The 18,701-nt window shown below is 47.8% G+C and overlaps 1 protein-coding gene across 3 annotated transcripts; it reads right to left on the bottom strand.

Annotated features, from left to right (window-relative positions):
- Window positions 1-7,398: 7,398 nt before the first annotated feature.
- FTSJ1 (FtsJ RNA 2'-O-methyltransferase 1) lies at window positions 7,399-18,701 on the bottom strand. 3 transcript variants are annotated; one of them, XM_053580734.1, is made up of 13 exons: window positions 18,495-18,701; window positions 16,672-16,876; window positions 16,316-16,385; window positions 16,136-16,229; window positions 15,728-15,806; window positions 13,976-14,028; window positions 13,837-13,890; window positions 13,648-13,750; window positions 13,462-13,545; window positions 12,419-12,522; window positions 12,121-12,318; window positions 11,040-11,081; window positions 7,399-7,993 (listed from the first exon to the last, which is right to left on the bottom strand). In XM_053580734.1, the coding sequence occupies exons 2-12, from the start codon at window positions 16,790-16,792 to the stop codon at window positions 11,049-11,051; spliced, it is 993 nt and encodes a 330-aa protein (XP_053436709.1). In that variant the 5' UTR covers window positions 16,793-16,876; window positions 18,495-18,701; the 3' UTR covers window positions 7,399-7,993; window positions 11,040-11,048. The 3 variants fall into 3 exon arrangements, with proteins under 3 accessions (XP_053436709.1, XP_053436710.1, XP_053436711.1); XM_053580735.1 differs by having other exon boundaries at window positions 7,399-7,918; XM_053580736.1 differs by having other exon boundaries at window positions 12,419-12,516.

Below are 18,701 nucleotides of genomic sequence, written 5' to 3'. Positions count from 1 at the left end.
GAGGACACACATGCATGGACTTCTAGCAACATATACACATATGCCCAGACCCAGGTCCATGGCCACACCTGAAACCACGCACACACTTATGCACGGTCACCCAGTGGTACCTGCACAGACACTGAGGCCTGTGTTCGTGGACCCGCCTGATCACACCTATATACACATGCATGTTCACACAGGGTATACGTGTACAAATATCAAGATCCAGGCATCCATGCACACACACACATTGTGGGCACCCAGGGCTATGTGTACACACCTGCACTCGTGCACACACTTGCTGCCCAGAGGTACACATGCATGGACACCACAGTGTAGGATCCTGGCCACTTGTGCATCTGTGCACACACAGATGTGCATTCATAGGTGCCCAGGCCAAGGGAAGTCCCCCAAACCATGCACATATGTGTACGGACATCTAGGCCCAGCCCTGTGTGTGCACCAGTTCACTCACACTTGCATGTGCATGGGGACCTGAGGGTATGCATGTATGGACTCTGGACACACAAGTTTGCACCACTGGCTCCCCTGCACCTATGTACTCACATACAGCCATGCATGTGGCATACACAGGTACACACATGTACACACAGACATAAATACTCAGGGTAACACCCATGGCCTTAAGGGTTTGCACATGGAATCTCACACATAAGCACATGCTCATGCATACCCACAATTGCTTTTCACAAATACCCTTGTCATGGTACAGGTCCTCATGTACTTGCTGCACCCTAGCATTGCCATAAGAATGCACACTTGAACTTGGGTTGCACACATATGCTTATAACCACACTAACATTCGAAACAGCAAAGTCCAAATGCACACACATGTGCCATGTACATATGCATGCACAAAAGCATTGTAAATGTGCACACAGGGACGTAAGCACACTATGCATGCATCACATAATCTCACATGGGCTGGTATGTGCACCCTTGTGCAGGCATGCACGGCCAGTTATCCTTTAAGGCTATTATCTACCAACTCTGCCTGGTTGGTAATGGCTCTCAGCTCCTGTATCTGGCAGAACTTTCTTGTGAGTCATGAGAGGTGACCCATGATTCATTCCACTGTCCCCAGCCACTGTGTCATCTAGAGAGACCCATCTAGAGAGACTCAGACACCTCTTCCCTTGGGCTGTCACCAGCATGAAATTACACCATTACACCTATTCCTCTGAACCAAGGCATCAATGGTTCTAAACCTGCCTGTCTTCTGTTGGAGAACAACTTGGCAGGAAACAGGTGTGGGTAGAGTGTTAGAGAAAGCCTCGAGGCAGTTCTGGAAAGCTTCCCAAGCCATTATTACTCATCTGGCAATGTGGCTGAGAATGTTCCATGGACATAGCTCCCAGAACCCACGGAAGTGCTGTGGATCTCATCTCAGGCTTTTTCTGGGCTACTAACTGCCCCCCAGCTCCAGAGCCCTCTTCAACTAGACAAGGAGAGTGTGGCAAAATTTTCTTCTTCCACTTGAGCACCCATTGCCAAGATGAGTCTCTTGAAATCAGCCCTGAACCTGAGCTACACGGTATTGTTAACAGTTGCCCAGGCTTCTATAACAAAATATCACAGACTGAGTGTCTTAAACAACAGACATTTATTTTATCACAGTTCAGGAGGCTGGAAGTCTAAGGTCAAGGTGCTGGTAGTAGTGTTGGTTCCTGGTGAGGTCTTTTTTTTTTTTTTTTTTGCAGTTTTTGGCTGGGGCTGGGTTTGAACCCGCCACCTCCGGCATATGGGGCCGGTGCCCTACTCCTTTGAGCCACAGGCACTGCCCCGTGAGGCCTCTTTTTCTGACTTGTAGATGGCCACCTTCTTTCTGTGTCCTCACATGGCCTTTCCTATGTGTGCACACAGGGAGATAGAGAAGTAACTCTGGAGTCTCTTTCTTCTCTTAGGATGACACCAGTCCTATCAGATTAGGGCCGCAGCTTTATGGCCTCATTTAACCTTAATTGTCTCCTTAAAGGCCCTATCTCCAAATACAGTCATTTTGGAGGTTAGGGCTTCAACATAGGAATTTGTTGAATTCCCAATTCAGTACACAGCAAACAAAGGAAGTGCTACCTCAAGCAGCTGCAGAGGTGCATTCCTGACACATGTCTATGCAGAAAGCCTGGGGAGAGTAGAGGTAACAAAAGGCCTAATTGCAACCTCTCTTCTAGACATACAATTCTTCATTGCTTCCAAAGTATGGCACTTTTCTTTTTTGAGATAAAATCTCACTCTGTCGTCCAGGCTGGAGCACAGTGGCATTATCATAGCTCACTGCAACCTCAAACTCCCAGGCTCACGCAATTCCTGACTCAGCCTCCTGAGTAGCTGGGACTACAAGCATGTGCAATCACACCTAGCTAATTTTTTCTATTTTTAGTGGAGATGAAGTCTTACTCTTGCTCAGTCGGGCTGGTCTTAAGTTCCTGAGCTCAAGGGATTCACCTGCTTTGGCTTCCCAGAGTGCTAGGTTTACAGGTATGAGCCACCACGCCCAGCCAGAGTATTGCACTTTTTAAAAAAAGTTATAATTTAAATATTAAAAGAATTACAATTTCCATACAGTAATGTTCAACCTTTTAGTGTTCTCTTTAATTTTGACAAACAAAAACAGTTGGGTAACGACACCACAGCAACTGAAGGGAGGGATCCTCTTAGAATCCATGACAGCCCACAGCCTTCCTCCACTCAGAGCCCTGCCATGGCCTGTAACTCTCAGAGAAAAAGCCAAAGTCCCCTCCATGGCCCACGAGGCCCTACAGGACCTCTCTGAGCTCACTTTCTACCAGTGGCGCCCCAGTCATTCTGCTACTTCCCCAGTGGTCTCTTTGCCATCCCTCACATGTGCCAGGCATGCTCCTGCCTCAGGGCCTTTGCATAGGCTTTCTTTTTTTTGAGACAGTCTCACTATGTTGCCCTTGGTAGAGTGCCATGGTGTCACAGCTCACAGCAACCTCACACTCTTGGGCTTAAGTGATTCTCTTGCCTCAGCCTCCCAATTAACTGGGACTACAGGCGCCCACCACAACGCCTGGCTATTTTTTGTTGCAGTTGTCATTGTTATTTAGCTGGCCCGGGCCGGGTTTGAACCTGCCAGCCTTGGTGTATGTGACTGGCACCATAACCACTGTGCTATAGGTGCTGAGCCCTTTGCACAGGCTTTCCTCTTTGCCTGGATCACTCTTCCTCTGTACATACCCACCCTGGGGTCACACTGCCTGGAAAGAGTACACTCCTGGGTTCATACTGGTATATGGCCCCTCCCAGGGTTACACAGCCTGGGGTGTGGACCCTCCTGGTATTACGCAAGTGAGGGTGTGGACACTCATGATGTCACTAGATTTGGGACTAAGAAATCCTGGGGTCATATTGATTGTGACATAGACACTCCTGGGGTTACACAGGAGGGTGGAGACTCTAGGGCAGTGTTTTTCAACCTTTATCTCATGGCACACTTGAACTTATAGTTAAACTTCTGTGGCACACTTAAATTATGTTGATCAAAAAAAGTAGAAAAAAAAAAAAGAATATACTAGGCTCAGTGCCTGTAACTCAGCAGCTAGGGCACCAGCCGCATACACCGGAACTGGCGGGTTTGAACCCAGCCTGGGCCTGCCAAACAACAATGACAACTACAACAAGAAAAAATAGCCAGGCATTGTGATGGGCACCTGTAGTCCCAGCTTCTTGGGAGACTGAGGCAAGAGAATTGCTTCAGTCCAAGAATTTTGAGTTGCTGTGAGCTGTGATGCTACAGTACTCTACTGAGGGTGACATAGTGAGATTCTGTCTAAAAAAAAAAAAAATATGCTTAATGTGCTTTGGATTCCTTTCAAAAATAATTAATTAATGATCTTTAGGCTGGGCACAGTGGCTCATGGCTGTAATCCTAGCACTCTGGGAGGCCGAGGCACTCTGGATTGCTTGAGTTTAGGAGTTTGAGACCAGCTTGAGCAAGAGCAAGACACCTGTCTCTGGTAAAAATAGAAAAACTAGCCCCATCTCTACTAAAAATAGAAAAACTAGCCAGGTGTCATGGCAGGCACCTGTAGTCCCATCTACTTGAGAGGCTGAGGCAAGAGGATCGCTTGAGCCCAAGAGACTGAGGTTGCTATGAGCTATGATAATGCCATAGGACTCTACCCAGGGTGAAAGTGAGACTATCTTGACAAAAATGATCTTTAAAATTTTCAGGGCACACCTAAAATCTTCTCATGGTGCACCAGTGTGCCGAGGTACACTGGTTAAAAATCACTGCTCTTGGGGGTTCACACAGATAGGGATGTGGTCATGTGGAGGGTGACACAGATTGGGATGTGGACATGGCTGAGGTCACTCAGGCCCAGCTACAGATATTCTCTGGGTACACAGATTGGGGCATGAATGCTCCTTGAGTAACAAAGATTATGGAAGGGACATGTCCCAGAGGCTCAGGGTAGACACTTTTAGACTCACACTGACTGGATTAGGAACATTCCTGGAGTCACAGAGACTGCATTGTGGACACTGTTTGGGTCATACTCACTTGTGTATAGACACTGGTCTGGACATCCCGATAGGCGTGGGTACTCTTTTGGTCATACTGCCTGGGGAATTGACTCCCCTGTGGTCACAGACACCAGGGTATGGAGACTCCTTTGGTCACACAGTTGGGGATGTGTCCTTCCCTGGATCACTCAAACTGGACTGTAGACCCACCAGTAGTCACCAGCACTGGAGTTTCACACTCTTGTGGTAACATTGACAGAGGAGTAGATAGCCTCCTGGTCACAGATGGGGGAGTACACCCTCTGGAGGCCATCGACACTGGGGTGTAGACACACCTATGGCCAGAGACTATGGGTTTGCATGACACAGGGGTCACATACACAGGGAATTGGACATTCTTTTGTTCTTTTTTCTTTTTTTTGAGACAGAGTCTCACTCAAGTCATCCTGGGGTTGAGTGCTATGGTGTCATAGCTCACAGCAACCTCAAATTCCTGCATTCAAGCCATCTTCCTGCCTCAGACTCCTGATAGCTGGGACTACAGGTGCCTGCCATGATGCCTGGATAGTTTTTTTTATTTTTAGTAGAAATGAGGTCTCACTCTTGCTCAGTCTGGTCTCAAACTCCTGAGCTCAAGCAATCAATCCACCTTGGCCTCTCAGAGTGCTAGGATTATAGGCATGAGCCACTACACCCAGCCTGGACATTACTTCTGTTGCAGACAGTTTGGTGTGGACCCTCCTGGGGGCATAGAGATTGGGGAGTGGATGCTTCTGAGGCTGCTAGATGCGGAAAACTATTCTCAGAACACCACATTGAGCTGTGGACACCTGTGGGGTCACTGGAACTGGGGTTTGGACAACTGTATGGTCACAGTTTGAGGTATGCACAATCATGGAACTAAGACTGGGCTGTGTTAACTCCTGTGGTCTTCCAGACTAAGCCATTGTCACTGCTGGACTCACAAAGCCTGGGGTCTCACAGACTTTTGTGAGCACTGTTGAATTTGCACTGTAATGGGTGTGGATGGATCTGTGATCACATAGCCTTTGGTGTGGACAATTCTGCCAGACGTTCCTGGGGTCACACAGACTGGGGTGTGGACATTCTTGTGGTTAGGTTATACCAACTTAGGTGAGAAGACCCCTGAATTACATCACCGTGGTGTGGATACTCCTTGACCCACATAGAGTGGGGTTTGGACATTCCTGGAGTCACACAGACCAGGGTGTGGTTATTCCTGTGGTCGGAGACTGGAGTATAGACACACCTATAAATACACTCCAAAGTTTAAACACCACTTATGACTGGGGATTGGACACTGCTTGTCACAGACTTGAGTGTGTATACTCCTGTGGTCACACAGACTGGGATGTGGCAATTCCTCAGGTCACTGGATTGAGGTGTGGATAGTCCTTGGGTCACAGAGAAAGTGAGTTTCTAAAGACATAGCATTAAGCTGCAGAAAACAGTTCTGTATAGTTGTGGAGTTTCTATCAGCTACTGCAGTTTGCTTCGCCAGTTGCAGAAATTCATGACTTGCATGCGGATTTACTGACATTTTATCTTTTTTTTTTTTTTTAAGAGATGGGGTCTCACTATGCTGCCCAGGCTGGCTTCAAACTCCTGGCCTCAAGTGATACTCCTACCACAGCCTCCCAAAGTATTGGGATTACTGGCATGAGCCACTGTGCCTGGCCCACTGACATTTAAGAGCCGTTCTTAACAAAAATAATTTGTTCTGGGGAATCCTTTGGTATCTGGTTAAATATGTGGACCCCTTTTCAGAATTTTCTTTTTCTTTTGAGACAAGAGCTTCACTATGTCACCCTCCGTAGAGTGCTGTGGCATTACAGCTTACGGCAACCTCCAAATATTGGGCTTCAGCAATTCTCTTGCCGCAGCCTCTCAAGTAGCTGGGAGGGATTACAGGTGCCTGCCACAATGCCCGGCTATTTTTTGGTTGCAGTTGTCATTGTTGTTTAGCAGGCCCGGGCTGGGCTCAAACCCGCTACCTTTAGTGTATGTGGCTGGCACCCTACTCACTGAGCTACGGGTGCCGAGCCTCAGAATATTTTTTTAATTTTTATTTAATTTTTATTTTTTTGAGATAGAGTCATAGCCATGGCATCATTGAACCTGTGAGTCCATGTAATCCATCCGTCTTGGCCTCCAAGAGTTCTAGGATTACAGGTGTGAGCCACAGTGTCCAGCCCCCATCAGAACATTTTTAAAAGTACACCTATGTGTGGCTTCGCACCCATAGCTTAGTGGGTAGGGCACCAGCCACATACACTGAGGCAGATAGGTTCAAATGTGGACTGGGCCTGCTAAAACAATGACAACTGCAACAAAAAAATAGCTGGGCATCATGGCAAACACCTGTAGTCCCAGCTACTTGAGAGGCTGAGGCAAGAGAATTGCTTAAGCCAAGAAGTTGGAGGTTGCTGTGAGCTGTGACTCCACAGCACTCCACCGAGGGCAACATAGTGAGACTCTGTCTCAAAAAAAAAAAAATACACGTGTGTATGGCTGGGTACCCATAGCATAGTGGTTATGGTGCTGGCCACATACACTGAGGCTGGTGGGTTGGAACACAGCCCAGGCTAGCTAAGCAACAATGACAACTGCAACAGAAAAATAGCTGGGTGTTGTGGCGGGCGCCTGTAATCCCAGCTACTTGGGAGGCTGAGGCAAGAAAATCTCTTAAGCCCAAGAGTTTGAGGTTGCTGTGAGCTGTGACACCGTAGCACTCTACTGAGGGCGACATAGTGAGACTCTCAAAAAAAAAGTACACATGTGCGCGCGCACACAAATACATAGGGTTACAATGGAGCCAATTACACTGAAATACAATTATCACCACATATTAAACTGAAACAAAACAGAGATGTAGTATAATACTGGTCAATTTATTAGTACATCAAATTATAAGATCTGCTATCATTTCAAGTGGTGATGAATGTGAATAGTATTTCAAGATGCCTGCAACAATTGTAATGTAGCATAAAAAGTAACAGTATTGGTGGGAAAGTTGCAAGTACTGCTTTTACTATTGCCATTAGTTGCCAGCATTTGTAACTGAGAGTAAGGCTACATTTCTGTTACATTAGTGAAACATGTAACATTTTTCCTTCATCAAGTTCATGAATACCCCTGATTCCTATACAGGTTAAGACCCTCTGCTTTCAGGGGAAATTCTGGATATAATCTGGACATCCCTGATGAGGTTTAGAGAAGAGGTAAGACTTCACTCAAGAATTCCTATTGCAGCACAGACAGATTTCTGCAGTGTGTTTCTTTCCGTATTGTCAATTCCTATTGCAGCACAGATTTCTGTGGTGTCTTTCTTTCCTTATTGTCTTCATGATGATTGATGCAGATTCCTACTCAGGGCTTGTTCATTCAGGCCCCATTGATGAGATATCTGAAAACAAGTTCATCAACTCAAGTTCCGGTTTTCCTGATAGCGAGCTGTTTCTGAGTTGTATCAGCATGCCAGCTAACCAAAAGGTCAAAGAAAAAGGAAGTTTTAAAACAAAAATATATGTTCCCGTTTTCTTGTACTATAATCGCTGTTCAAGTGGCTAACATTTTTGTGAACTTTCCCCTACTTTTATTGTGAACCGTAATATATAGAAAAATGCATAAAACATATATATGATGTTCAGCTTAATGAGTAACTATTAGGTGTTAACTTATGTAACTATAGGGTATTCATTCTCATTGCTGTGTCTCTTCACTGTGAATATACTACCGTTTCCCCGAAAATAAGACAGTGTCTTATTTTAAAGTGTGCTCCCAAAGATGCGCTAGGTCTTATTTTCAGGGGACATGTTATCGGTCCTGTAAGTAGGTCTTATTTTCGGAGGATGTCTTATTTTCGGGGAAACAGGGTACACACTACGATTTAAGGAAGGTACTGCAGGCTGGGAACGCACTTTGAGAGTCTGAGGTGGGTGGATCACCAGAGCTCAGGAGTTCAAGATCAGCCTGAGCAAGAGCGAGACCCCGCCTCAACTGAAAAACTAGCTGGGTGTTATGGCAGGTGCCTGTAGCCCCAGCTACTCAGGAGGTTGAGGCAAGAGGATCACTTGAGCCCAGAAGTTTGAGGTTGCTGTGAGCTGTGACACCACTGTACTCAACCCCAGGGTGACTGAGTGAGACTCTCTCTCCAAAAAAAAACAAAAAAAAGAAAAAAAAAAGGAGGTACTACAAATAGTGCTGCTAGGAACATTCTAGTACTCATCTCTTAGGAGTGGAATTGGCATACATGCAGTAGACACTGCCTGATAGTTTTAGACAGCGGCTGCACCATTTTATGCTCCTAGCAGCATGTACAACAGTTGCAATTGTTGTATATCCTTCCAAACACTTAGTGTTGTCAGTCTTCTTAGTTTTAGCTTGCATTTCCCTGATGAGAGCAGCTTTTCATGTACTTATTTGCCATTCTTATGTTTTTTCTTATGGTTTATAGGACCTTTTTTAATATTACAAACACTACGTATAGGGATTGTAAATATCTTTTCCCACTGTGATTTGCTGTTTTAATTTTTAACAATTTTCATTTTTGTTTTCTTTTGGAGACAGAATCTCATTCCGTCATCCTGGATAGAGTGCTGTGGCATCATAGCGCACAACAACCTCAAACTCTTGGGCTCAAGGATCCTCTTGCCTCAGCCTCCTGAGTATCTGGGGCTACAGGTGCCTGCCATAACACCCAGTTAGTTTTTCAGAAGAGATGGGAGTCTCACTCTTGCTCAGGCTGGTCTCAAACTCATGAGCTCAAGTAATCCCCCTGCCTTGGCCTCCCAGAGTGCTATAATTACAGGTATGAGGCACTGCACCTGGCCTAAACATAGCTTTTTAAATGGAAAACTTAGTTTGAATAATGTGCTGGGACAGACAGAAAGGGGCATCCTCTAACGTTTTAGTGTTAGCCCATTCAGGTATATATAAACTGGCCCCCTTGCTGTTTCCTCCCATACCAGGTTGTTTCACCTTTCAGACTCTGCTGCTTCCCTTGCCCTAAATGCTCTTATCCCAGATAAACACAAGTTCTCTCCCTCAGCGCCTTTAGGTCTTTGCTCAAACATAACCTTAGTGAGGACTTCATGACAACCTCTTTTTAAAAAGTGCAAACTGCCATGCCTAGAATTCCTGATTCTCTTCACCCTACTTCACTTACTTTTTTTTTTTTTTCCTTTGGAGACAGTCTCACTATGTTGACCTTGGTAGAGTGCTGTGGCATCATGGCTCACAGCAACCTCAAACTCTTGGGCTTAAGCGATTCTCCTGCCTCAGCCTCCCAAGCAGCTGGGACCACAGGCACCTGCCACAACACCTGGCTGTTTTTGGTTGTAGTTGTCATTGTTGTTTAGCAGGCCTGGGCCGGGCTTGAACCCGCCAGCTTCTGTGCATGTGGCTGGCACCCTATTCACTGAGCTACAGGTGCTGAGCCCTGCTTTACTTTCTTAAAAAATTTTTCATATCCTGTATTAATGTTACATATATACAAGGGTGGACAATTAAGTTCAAGAACTCATCCTAGCAAATGTGCTATATAACTCATTGCTGAATATCACTATGGTCACCTTTGTGTTACTCCTCTTGTGAAGCTATGCACCAATGCCAGTGTTTGGTCCACCTTTCAAAGCAATTGTGGAACTCTTTTTTTTTTTTTTTTGTAGAGACAGAGTCTCATTGTACTGCCCTCGGTAGAGTGCCGTGGTGTCACACGGCTCACAGCAACCTCTAACTCTTGGGCTTACGCAATTCTCTTGCCTCAGTCTCCCGAGCAGCTGGGACTACAGGCGCCAGCCACAACGCCTGGCTATTTTTCTGTTGCAGTTTGGCCGGGGCTGGGTCCGAACCTGCCACCCTCAGCATATGGGGCCGGTGCCCTACTCACTGAGCCACAGGCGCCGCCCGCAATTGTGGAACTCTTTAACTGGAATGGCCATCAGAGCTGTCATCATAGGAGGTCTGACAATTAAGTTCACAAACTTGCCACAGTGTGCTGACATCAGCAGCAATGTACAAATGACTCGGTATGGTTTTGTAACCTTGGTATATTAGTGTCTCACAGCTGTGTTTGAGTCAATTTGTAGTGGTATCTTGCTGAGTGCATTCATTATTGCTGCTGCATGTGTGCTGTATAATGACTCCAGAAAACGAGTTCTAAAATTTGCTTTGAAAGGTGGACAAGGTGCTGGCATGGGTGCATAGTTTCCCAAGGGGTGAACTTCTAAGGTAACCGTAGTGGTATTCAGCAATGAGATATGCAGCACTTTTTCTAGGATGAGTTCATGAACTTAATTATCCAAACTTGTACAGATATAGTGAAATACAAGCTATACAGTATGTATGTATAGAGAAATTCCTGTACTCATAGACTTTTTATGAAACTATGACTTTGTTTCTTCTTTTCTAAACTGAAAGCTCTATGAGGGCTGAGATACTTGTCCATTTTGCTTCCAGCTCTATCTCCAAACCTGAAAAACTGCCTTGCTGTTTCATATGTGTTGCAATCCAAAAGGCAAACTTACCTTAATGGATTAAGGTGAACAGTTCATTTCATTGTCTTCCATCTACCCAAGGGGGAAAAAAAAAGGACTCAGATTCTTTTTTTTTTTTTTTTGAGATAGTCTTACTATGTCGCCCTCAGTAGAGTGCTGTAGCGTTAACAGCTCACAGCAACCTCAAACTTGGGCTTAAGCAATTCTCTTGCCTCAGCCTTCCAAGTAGCTGGGGCTACAGGTGCCTGCCACAATGCCCAGCTATTTTTTGTTGTTGTTGTCGTTGTTTTAGCAGGCCAGGCCAGGCCAGGTTCGAACCTGCCAGCCCCGGTGTATGTGGCCAGTGCCCTAACCACTCAGCTATGGGCACTGAGCCAGGACTCAGATATATATATATATTTTTTTGTAGAGACAGAGTCTCACTTTATGGCCCTCGGTAGAGTGCTGTGGCCTCACATAGCTCACAGCAACCTCCAACTCCTGGGCTTAAGGCGATTCTCTTGCCTCAGCCTCCCGAGTAGCTGGGACTACAGGCACCGGCCACAACGCCCGGCTGTTTTTTGGTTGCAGTTTGGCAGGGGCCGGGTTTGAACCCGCCACCCTTGGTATATGGAGCTGGTGCCTTACCGACTGAGCCATAGGCGCCACCCAGGACTCAGATATTTTGCTGAACTTTTCCATTCATTAAGCTTGGTTTTACCCACTGATTTTTTTTTGTTGTTGTTGTTGAGACAGAGCCTCACTATGTCGCCCTCCATAGAGTGCCGTAGCGTCAAAGCTCACAGCAACCTCAAACTCTTGGGTTTAAGTGATTCTCTTGCTTTAGCCCCCCAAGTAGCTGGGACTGCAGGCACCCGCCACAACAACAGGCTAATTTTTGGTTGCAGTTGTCATTGTTGTTTAGCTGGCCCGGGCTGGGTTTGAACCCGCCACCCTTGGTGTATGTGACTGGCACTGTAACCACTGTGCTATGGGCGCCAAGCCTACCCACTGATTTTTATAGCTATTAGGAGGCAGGGAAAAGAATTTTAGCCCCAGAAACCATGTGATTTGGGGCAGAAAGAGGCAAACTGGGAAGGGGTCAAGTGAGCTCAGAACCATGTTTCCAGACCTCAGGGGCCAGCAGGGTGTGAGACTCAGGGGCGGCCAGGGGTTGGGGCAATGTATCCACTCTGCTGATGGGGTGGTCCTGAGGGCGGATCTCCTTGGCCAGCCATCCCTTCTTCTTCAACCTGCAAGCCTCCTGGTACGGTGGCGAGATGGGAGGCTGTGTGGGTGGAGTATACTTGTACTCTGAGCCATCCTCTAGCTGTGGGGACACAAGACGTGAGAGGTGGGGAGATGATGAACACCTGGGAACCTAGGACAGCCTCCCCCCACCCCTGCCTAACTATCGGTTGGGCACTCACATCCAGTGGGTAGCTGCGATCCGAATCATAGGAGCTCAGGTCCCCACAGGTCACAAAAGGCACAATGATGCGGCTGGGACCATCCAGCTGGTTGAAATCTGGGTCTTAGGAAGAGGGAGAGGTAAGACTGAAGACAAGAGTAGGATACTTGGTGCCAGTCACAATGCAGGATGCAGCATGGGCCAAGTTTTCCCCACATATCCTCAGCTCCCTGCTCTAATATTCTATCCTATGTCGCCTCACTCTCAGAATGTGGTCTCAGGTTATGCGCACTAGCTCACGCCTGTAATCCTAGCACTCTGGGAGACCGAGGTGGGTGGGTTGCTTGAACTCAGGAGTTCAAGATCAGTCTGAACAAGATCGAGACCCCGTCTCTACTAAAAATAGAAAAACTAGCTGGGCATTGTGGCAGGAACCTGAGGTCCTAGCTGCTCGGGAGGCTGAGGCAAGAGGATCACTTGAGCCCAAGAGTTTGAGGTTGTTGTGAGCTATGACAGAGACTCTGACTTATAAAAAAAAAACAAAAACAGGGCGGCGCCTGTGGCTCAAGGAGTAGGGCACCAGTCCCATATGCCGGAGGTGGTGGGTTCAAACCCAGCCCTGGCCAAAAGTCACAAAAAAAAAAAAAAAAAAAAAGAATGTGGTAGGAGGGGCAGGTACTTTGTCTCTCCAACAATTCCCACTAAGGGTGAGGCTAATGACTTTCTTAGGGCAGAAGTTGCACACAGGGCAAAGTTTCCACTGGGGATATGATTGACAGTCTTCCTAGGGCAGAATTTCCTTAGGCAGGTAGAGTGTCCACTGGGGAAAGGCTTAGCATCCTCCTGAGACAGAATTTTCATCAGGTCTAAGATTACCTCTAGTGGACTGCCTAAGCTTAAGACCCTCCTGGGACAAAATATCCATGAGAAGGTTTTACCAGAGGTGGGGCTGAGAATCCTCTTGGGAAAGAATTCCCACCAGTGGGGGAAACTGTGGGCTTTTAGGGGACAGAAATTATATAAGGGGGCATATTTTCCCCAGGGATGGGCCCATGCTCTCACCGTAAGAATGGTCCAGCAAGGGTCTGGACAAGTCTGGAGTGAAGCCCTCAGGAGGGTCATAACTCTGACAGACAGCGAAGGCCTCTGTGGAAGAAAACTGGAGTGAGGAGTGCTGCTACTTCCACCCTATTCATGTTGTGTCCCTGAGAACCCCCTCTGTCTGCCTGGTCTATCCCCACCACTGACCAATGCTGGAGTTCCGGCTGCTCCTGGGCTTGGCACAGAGCACGCTGGAGAAGAAGACACGCAACTGGCTGTAGAGAAGCGTCACATCCCGGCCTCGGAATATCTGTGGGGTAGAGAAGTAAAATGAAGGGGTTAAGGGCAGACCTCATGGACCTCTCTCTATAGGGTATCAGGTTCCCTGAGGCTTACCTTGGCCACAAAGCAGCCCCCCGGCTTCAAGACATGTGTAGCAATGTTCAGAGCCTGTGGGCAGGACGGATGGCTAAGGCTGAGGTGGAGATAGCCAGGAGGGGGCCAAAGTAGGTCAGGGGAGGCCAGAGTTACTCACGGCTAGAAGGAGCTGGGCCTGCATATACTCATCAACATCATGGAGGCCAGTTACTGCAGCGAGAGGGACAGTGTTAGGGGGCCTTTCCAATCCTTGCGTCTTCTTGTATCAGAGAGATTAGAAGCTTAAAAACATTTCCTAGGCTCTTCTGCTAAGGTTCTGGATGCAAATCACTGTCCACCAACTGGATGCATACTCTGAGCTCCAAACTTTTCGGAACTCATTTTAACTCTCTAAACAATCACATGCACAAGCACCATTATCACTCCTACCTCTAGCCCCGACTGCTGCCCTGAATGCCAGATTCATAGATCAGACTCCACATCTTTAACGCATCCAAACCAAACTCCTGACCTTCCTTTCTCAGCCTGCTCCTCCCACCATCTTCCCCATCTCATCTGATGCTTCTAGTTGTACAGATTCAAAACCTTAGTTACCTTTGATGCTGCTGCCCCATGTCCTCTCCTCACACCTACACTCAAGCCATTTAGCAAATCTACTATCAAAAGATGATCTGACCTGGCCAGGTACGGGAGCTCATGCCTGTAATCCTAGCACTCTGGGAGGCTGAAGCGGGTGGATTGCCTGAGCTCACAGGCTCCAACCAGATGGAGACCTCATTTCTAATAATATCCAGGTGTTGTGGTGGGCACCTGTAGTCCCAGCTACTTGGAAGGCTGAGGCAAGAGAATCGCTTGAGCCCAACAGTTTGAGGTTGCTGTGAGCTGTGGCGCCACGGCCCTCTACTGAGGGTGACACAGCGAGACTCTGTCTCAAAAAAAAAAAAAAAAGATCTAACCTGACCCTCTTCTCTCCACTACTGCCCCCACTGTCATCAGTCCTCTGACGACTGCAGCAGCCTCCTTCTTTCTGAGGCCCTGCTTCTGCCCTCATCCCTCACCCCGCTCACAGTAACTCAAGGGGTCTTTTCATAACCCGAGCAGGGCACAACCACCCATGTTCACATGGTTTTCTCCAAACTCTCATCTCAGTGAAAAAGCCAATGTTCTCACTATGGCCCAAGATGTCTTCCAACACCTGTCTCTTGTCATCTCTGTTCTCACCTCCTACCACTGTCCCCCTCACTCTGTTTCAACCACTGATCTCCTCACTGTTCCTCACACATACCAAGCACCTTCCTGCCTCAGGGCCTTGGCATGGGCTGGGATTCTTCCTTCAGATATACCCATGATTTACTCTCTCACCTCCTGCAGGTCTCTGCTGCCAAGGCAGTGAGGACTTCCTTATCCATAATATTGAACATTTCAACAGATATCCCCTACCCGCCACTCTGCTCATCAGTTTCCTTATGGTACCTAGCACCTTTTAACATTCTACATGGCTCAATCTATTTTCTTTTCCACTTGCTTTCACTAGAACATCAGCTCCAAGAAGTCAGACACTGGTAGAATTTTATTCATAAATGTTTTCCCAGTACAACAGGTGCACAGTAAATTTGTATTGAATGGATAGCTCATAACTGAAACAATGAATGAACACTACCATAGAAATTCATGTTTGCAGAGAGATGAGAAGAGGGAAAGGCAAACAACAGACACAAAACCAAAGGGTGGGACGTGGGTGGGAGGAAGACAGAGGTAGGGAAAAGCTGCCCAATGTGGGGGAAAGCTGAGAGTGGAGGGGAGAGGCAAGGAGTAACTGAAGAGGCAGAAGAGGTCAACCGAAGTGGGAGATACAGAGAAGGACACACAAGGGCCCCTGCCTGGCCTCCCACCCCCTGCTGCTGTTTACCATCGGGAGCCCCGTCGCACACTACTAGGTCCGCAGGGCAGCCCTCAAAATGCTGGATGATCTCCTTGGCAGTGGATAGCTATGGAGAGAGGGAGGATGAATGGCCCCAGGGCCTCCCTCTGCTGCCCTCGAACCCCACCTGCCGATGGCCTTGGCCCACTGTCCCTGGGTCAGCCAAATTCTCAGTCTTTGCCCATCTAAGACTAAGTTCCATCTCTAGGGACCCAGTGTAATCACTTTTTGCTGTCTCTCTGTGATGACGAACTGCTGGCTGTTTCTCTGCAGTTATTCTGTCTCTGTTTTTGTCTTTCTCTATTTCTATCACTCTGTCTCTCTTCTCCTTTCCATAGCTCCCATGTGGGGGCCTTTACCCAGGAGATACCCGAGTTCCCTCAGCCATGCTCTCACCTGGGTGATATCTCCCTGGATCTGTAACACACCTGGTACTGGAGCCATAGCCTGCAGGTCCACAGCCACCACCACATGGCCAGAACCCTGGCCTCTGTGGATGACACAGCCCATGTCAACCCAGTTTCACTTCTGGGCCCCTGCCCTCCCAGACCTCCCATCTGGGAGCCCCACACTTACCCAATCTTCTGGCTCAGTACCTGGCTCCAGCTGCCTGGGGCTGCACACAGGTCAACTGCCCGTGTCACACCTGGGCACACATAGCAAAAGTATACTGGTCAGTTGCACCCACTTCTTCAACCTGGGGACTCTGTAAAGTTTACCCCTTTCCTCTGGGGAGCACCTACATCTCTCCACTGCCCAAGTGTCCAAACTCCTCACAGGTATTCTGCCATCTTCCTGTCTGTCTCCTTGCTTCCAGAGACCCTTTGAATCAGCCCACCTACCACTGGAAGCTCTATAGACCCAGCCCACTTATCTGTCTCCAGTGCCCACCCCACACCAAATTCCCAGTAACTCATCTGCCAGTTAGGGACCTTGAAAAAGCTGGAATTGTTCATCAAGTTGTAGCAGTTTGAAGGCGCTGCGGGCACGCCAGCCATTCTCCTTGGCCAGGCGGTAGTAGACATCTCGCTTGTCCTTCGACGTACGTCCCATCTCACACACAGTTTGCCCAAGGACCTCCAACAGCCAGCTGATATTGCCCAGTATCTGTAACCAGGTGAGTGCGACACCACCTAGCTCTGCAGGGTGGAGATAACCACACAAACCAAACTGGTCTCATCTGACTCATGCAACAATTTACTCAGCAGATGGGCCAACTAAGGCTCTGGCATTGACCCCACTGACTTTATAGGGCCTAAAGGACCCTATCACTGAGCTCTTACAGGCTCCAAAGCTCACACAGATCCCCCTTCCTCTATCACTTACCTCACAGTTTATCCTAAAGACCCCACAAACCCAACACTTATCCCATAGAGGACCCGTCAGTGACCCAGTCCACTTCCCATTGCTGTCACCCACACTCCACATATTAAACCCTGTTACACTCCCACTATCAACCCTTCTTTGTCCACCTTATCCCTATTAACATCTCAGTGACACTTCCCCAGTTGTCGCCATTGCCCCTAGACTCATATAGCCCTATTAGTCCAACTAATTCCTTTTGACTCCCATTATCCTAATACTACCTCATTGCACTCCCCAGCCCCTAGGATTCCGTTCCCCATTAATCCCTAAAATGATCAGGTCCCCAGTAATTCTTTTATTGCTATATCCTTATCAACCCCTATTAATGCCTGTAGCTCCCCATAAGCACTCAATTACTGATTTATAAACCCTCATAGCTCAGCCCTCCTACTGACCCCCTCATAGACCACTCCACTAGCCCTGCGACCCCTTCATTAATACACACTCCTGTTACTCTCACATGATCACACCTCAGTTCCCCATTTTCCACTCACCACTCACTGCACCCTCCACTGCTTGAACACCAGATGATCACACCCCCAACAGCTTACTAGATGTCTCTTTGCTCACTCAGTCCCCATTAATTCCTTGAGTCCTATAGCTCACATTAACTCTTTGACTACAATATCCTATCAGCTTCTCATTGTTTCTTCTTTCACCACTACTCCCATTAGTTCCTTGATCTTGATCTCCATCCTTCTCTATATTCCCTTGATAGCCTTGCCATTTTCCTTTCAATTACCATGCTCCATTGCTCCCCACTAACCCATTGTGAGTTATACCTCCATTGATCCCTCAGGCATCATGCCTCCATCCACCTCCTATCATATTCCAGATGCCCACTCTACCACCTCCTCATTAATCAATTCACCTATTATATTCTGGTGCTAACTCTACCACCTCCTCATTAATCAATCAGTGAACATATACCCAATGGTCCCATGAATGTGTCTACTAAAGCACTTTTATTAGCCCCAATTGATTATCTAGTAACACTCCTCTTGACCTCTGTTATTCTTGTGGTCCACCCAGCTTTCCATTAATAGCCCTCCTACCAAAACCCCATTCCTAATACCCCCCAAACCATGGCGCCATTGGCACCACCAGATCTCTCACAGGGAGGTCCACGGACACGTGGACCTCTGTGACCCCCAGCCCGCCCGCTGAGCCCACCCTACATATTGGTCCTCTTCTGCTGAGCCCACCCTGCATGTTGATCCTCTTCTGCTGACAAACCTTGGGAGTACTGAAGCCCACCCGGTGCTAGCCACCCGGACTATGAAGCTGCAGCACAAAGGGCGGACCTCCCTCCTTCCCCTACCCGCGGGACAGAGCAGGTGTGCCTTACAGTCTCAGCCTGGATCCGCGTCCTCCGCGCTCCAGGACTTACCTTAGCTTTCGGAACCGGGGGAGCCAGAGGAAGGAGGTTGGTCCGCTAGCAGCCAGAGCCTGGGTGAAAGGGCAAACACAGGAGAACTCGCAGGGCTTCAGTTTGCGTTCGTGGCTGACCCGAACGCGTATCATGCACGCCTAAGGGTTAGTGCGGCATGGCACAGTTTGCATGTCAAAGGCTGAGACTTTAGCGCGGCCCAGACCT

The sequence above is a fragment of the Nycticebus coucang genome, chromosome X, assembly GCF_027406575.1.
Source record: "Nycticebus coucang isolate mNycCou1 chromosome X, mNycCou1.pri, whole genome shotgun sequence".
In the NCBI taxonomy this organism is placed as follows: domain Eukaryota; kingdom Metazoa; phylum Chordata; class Mammalia; order Primates; family Lorisidae; genus Nycticebus; species Nycticebus coucang.
The sequence above is the reverse complement of the archived record's forward strand: the minus strand, read 5'-3'. Positions and strand labels throughout refer to the sequence as shown.

What these genes read in the sequence shown, in the direction of transcription:
- FTSJ1 (XM_053580734.1), bottom strand. Translation starts at nt 16,792, where the DNA reads ATGGGACGTACGTCGAAGGACAAGCGAGATGTCTACTACCGCCTGGCC. An exon ending in ACAATTCCAGCTTTTTCAAG is followed by an intron (nt 16,386 to 16,671) that starts GTCCCTAACTGG and finishes ATGTGTGCCCAG; the next exon opens with GTGTGACACGGGCAGTTGAC. An exon ending in CTTGCTGGACCATTCTTACG is followed by an intron (nt 12,523 to 13,461) that starts GTGAGAGCATGG and finishes CCTCTTCCTAAG; the next exon opens with ACCCAGATTTCAACCAGCTG.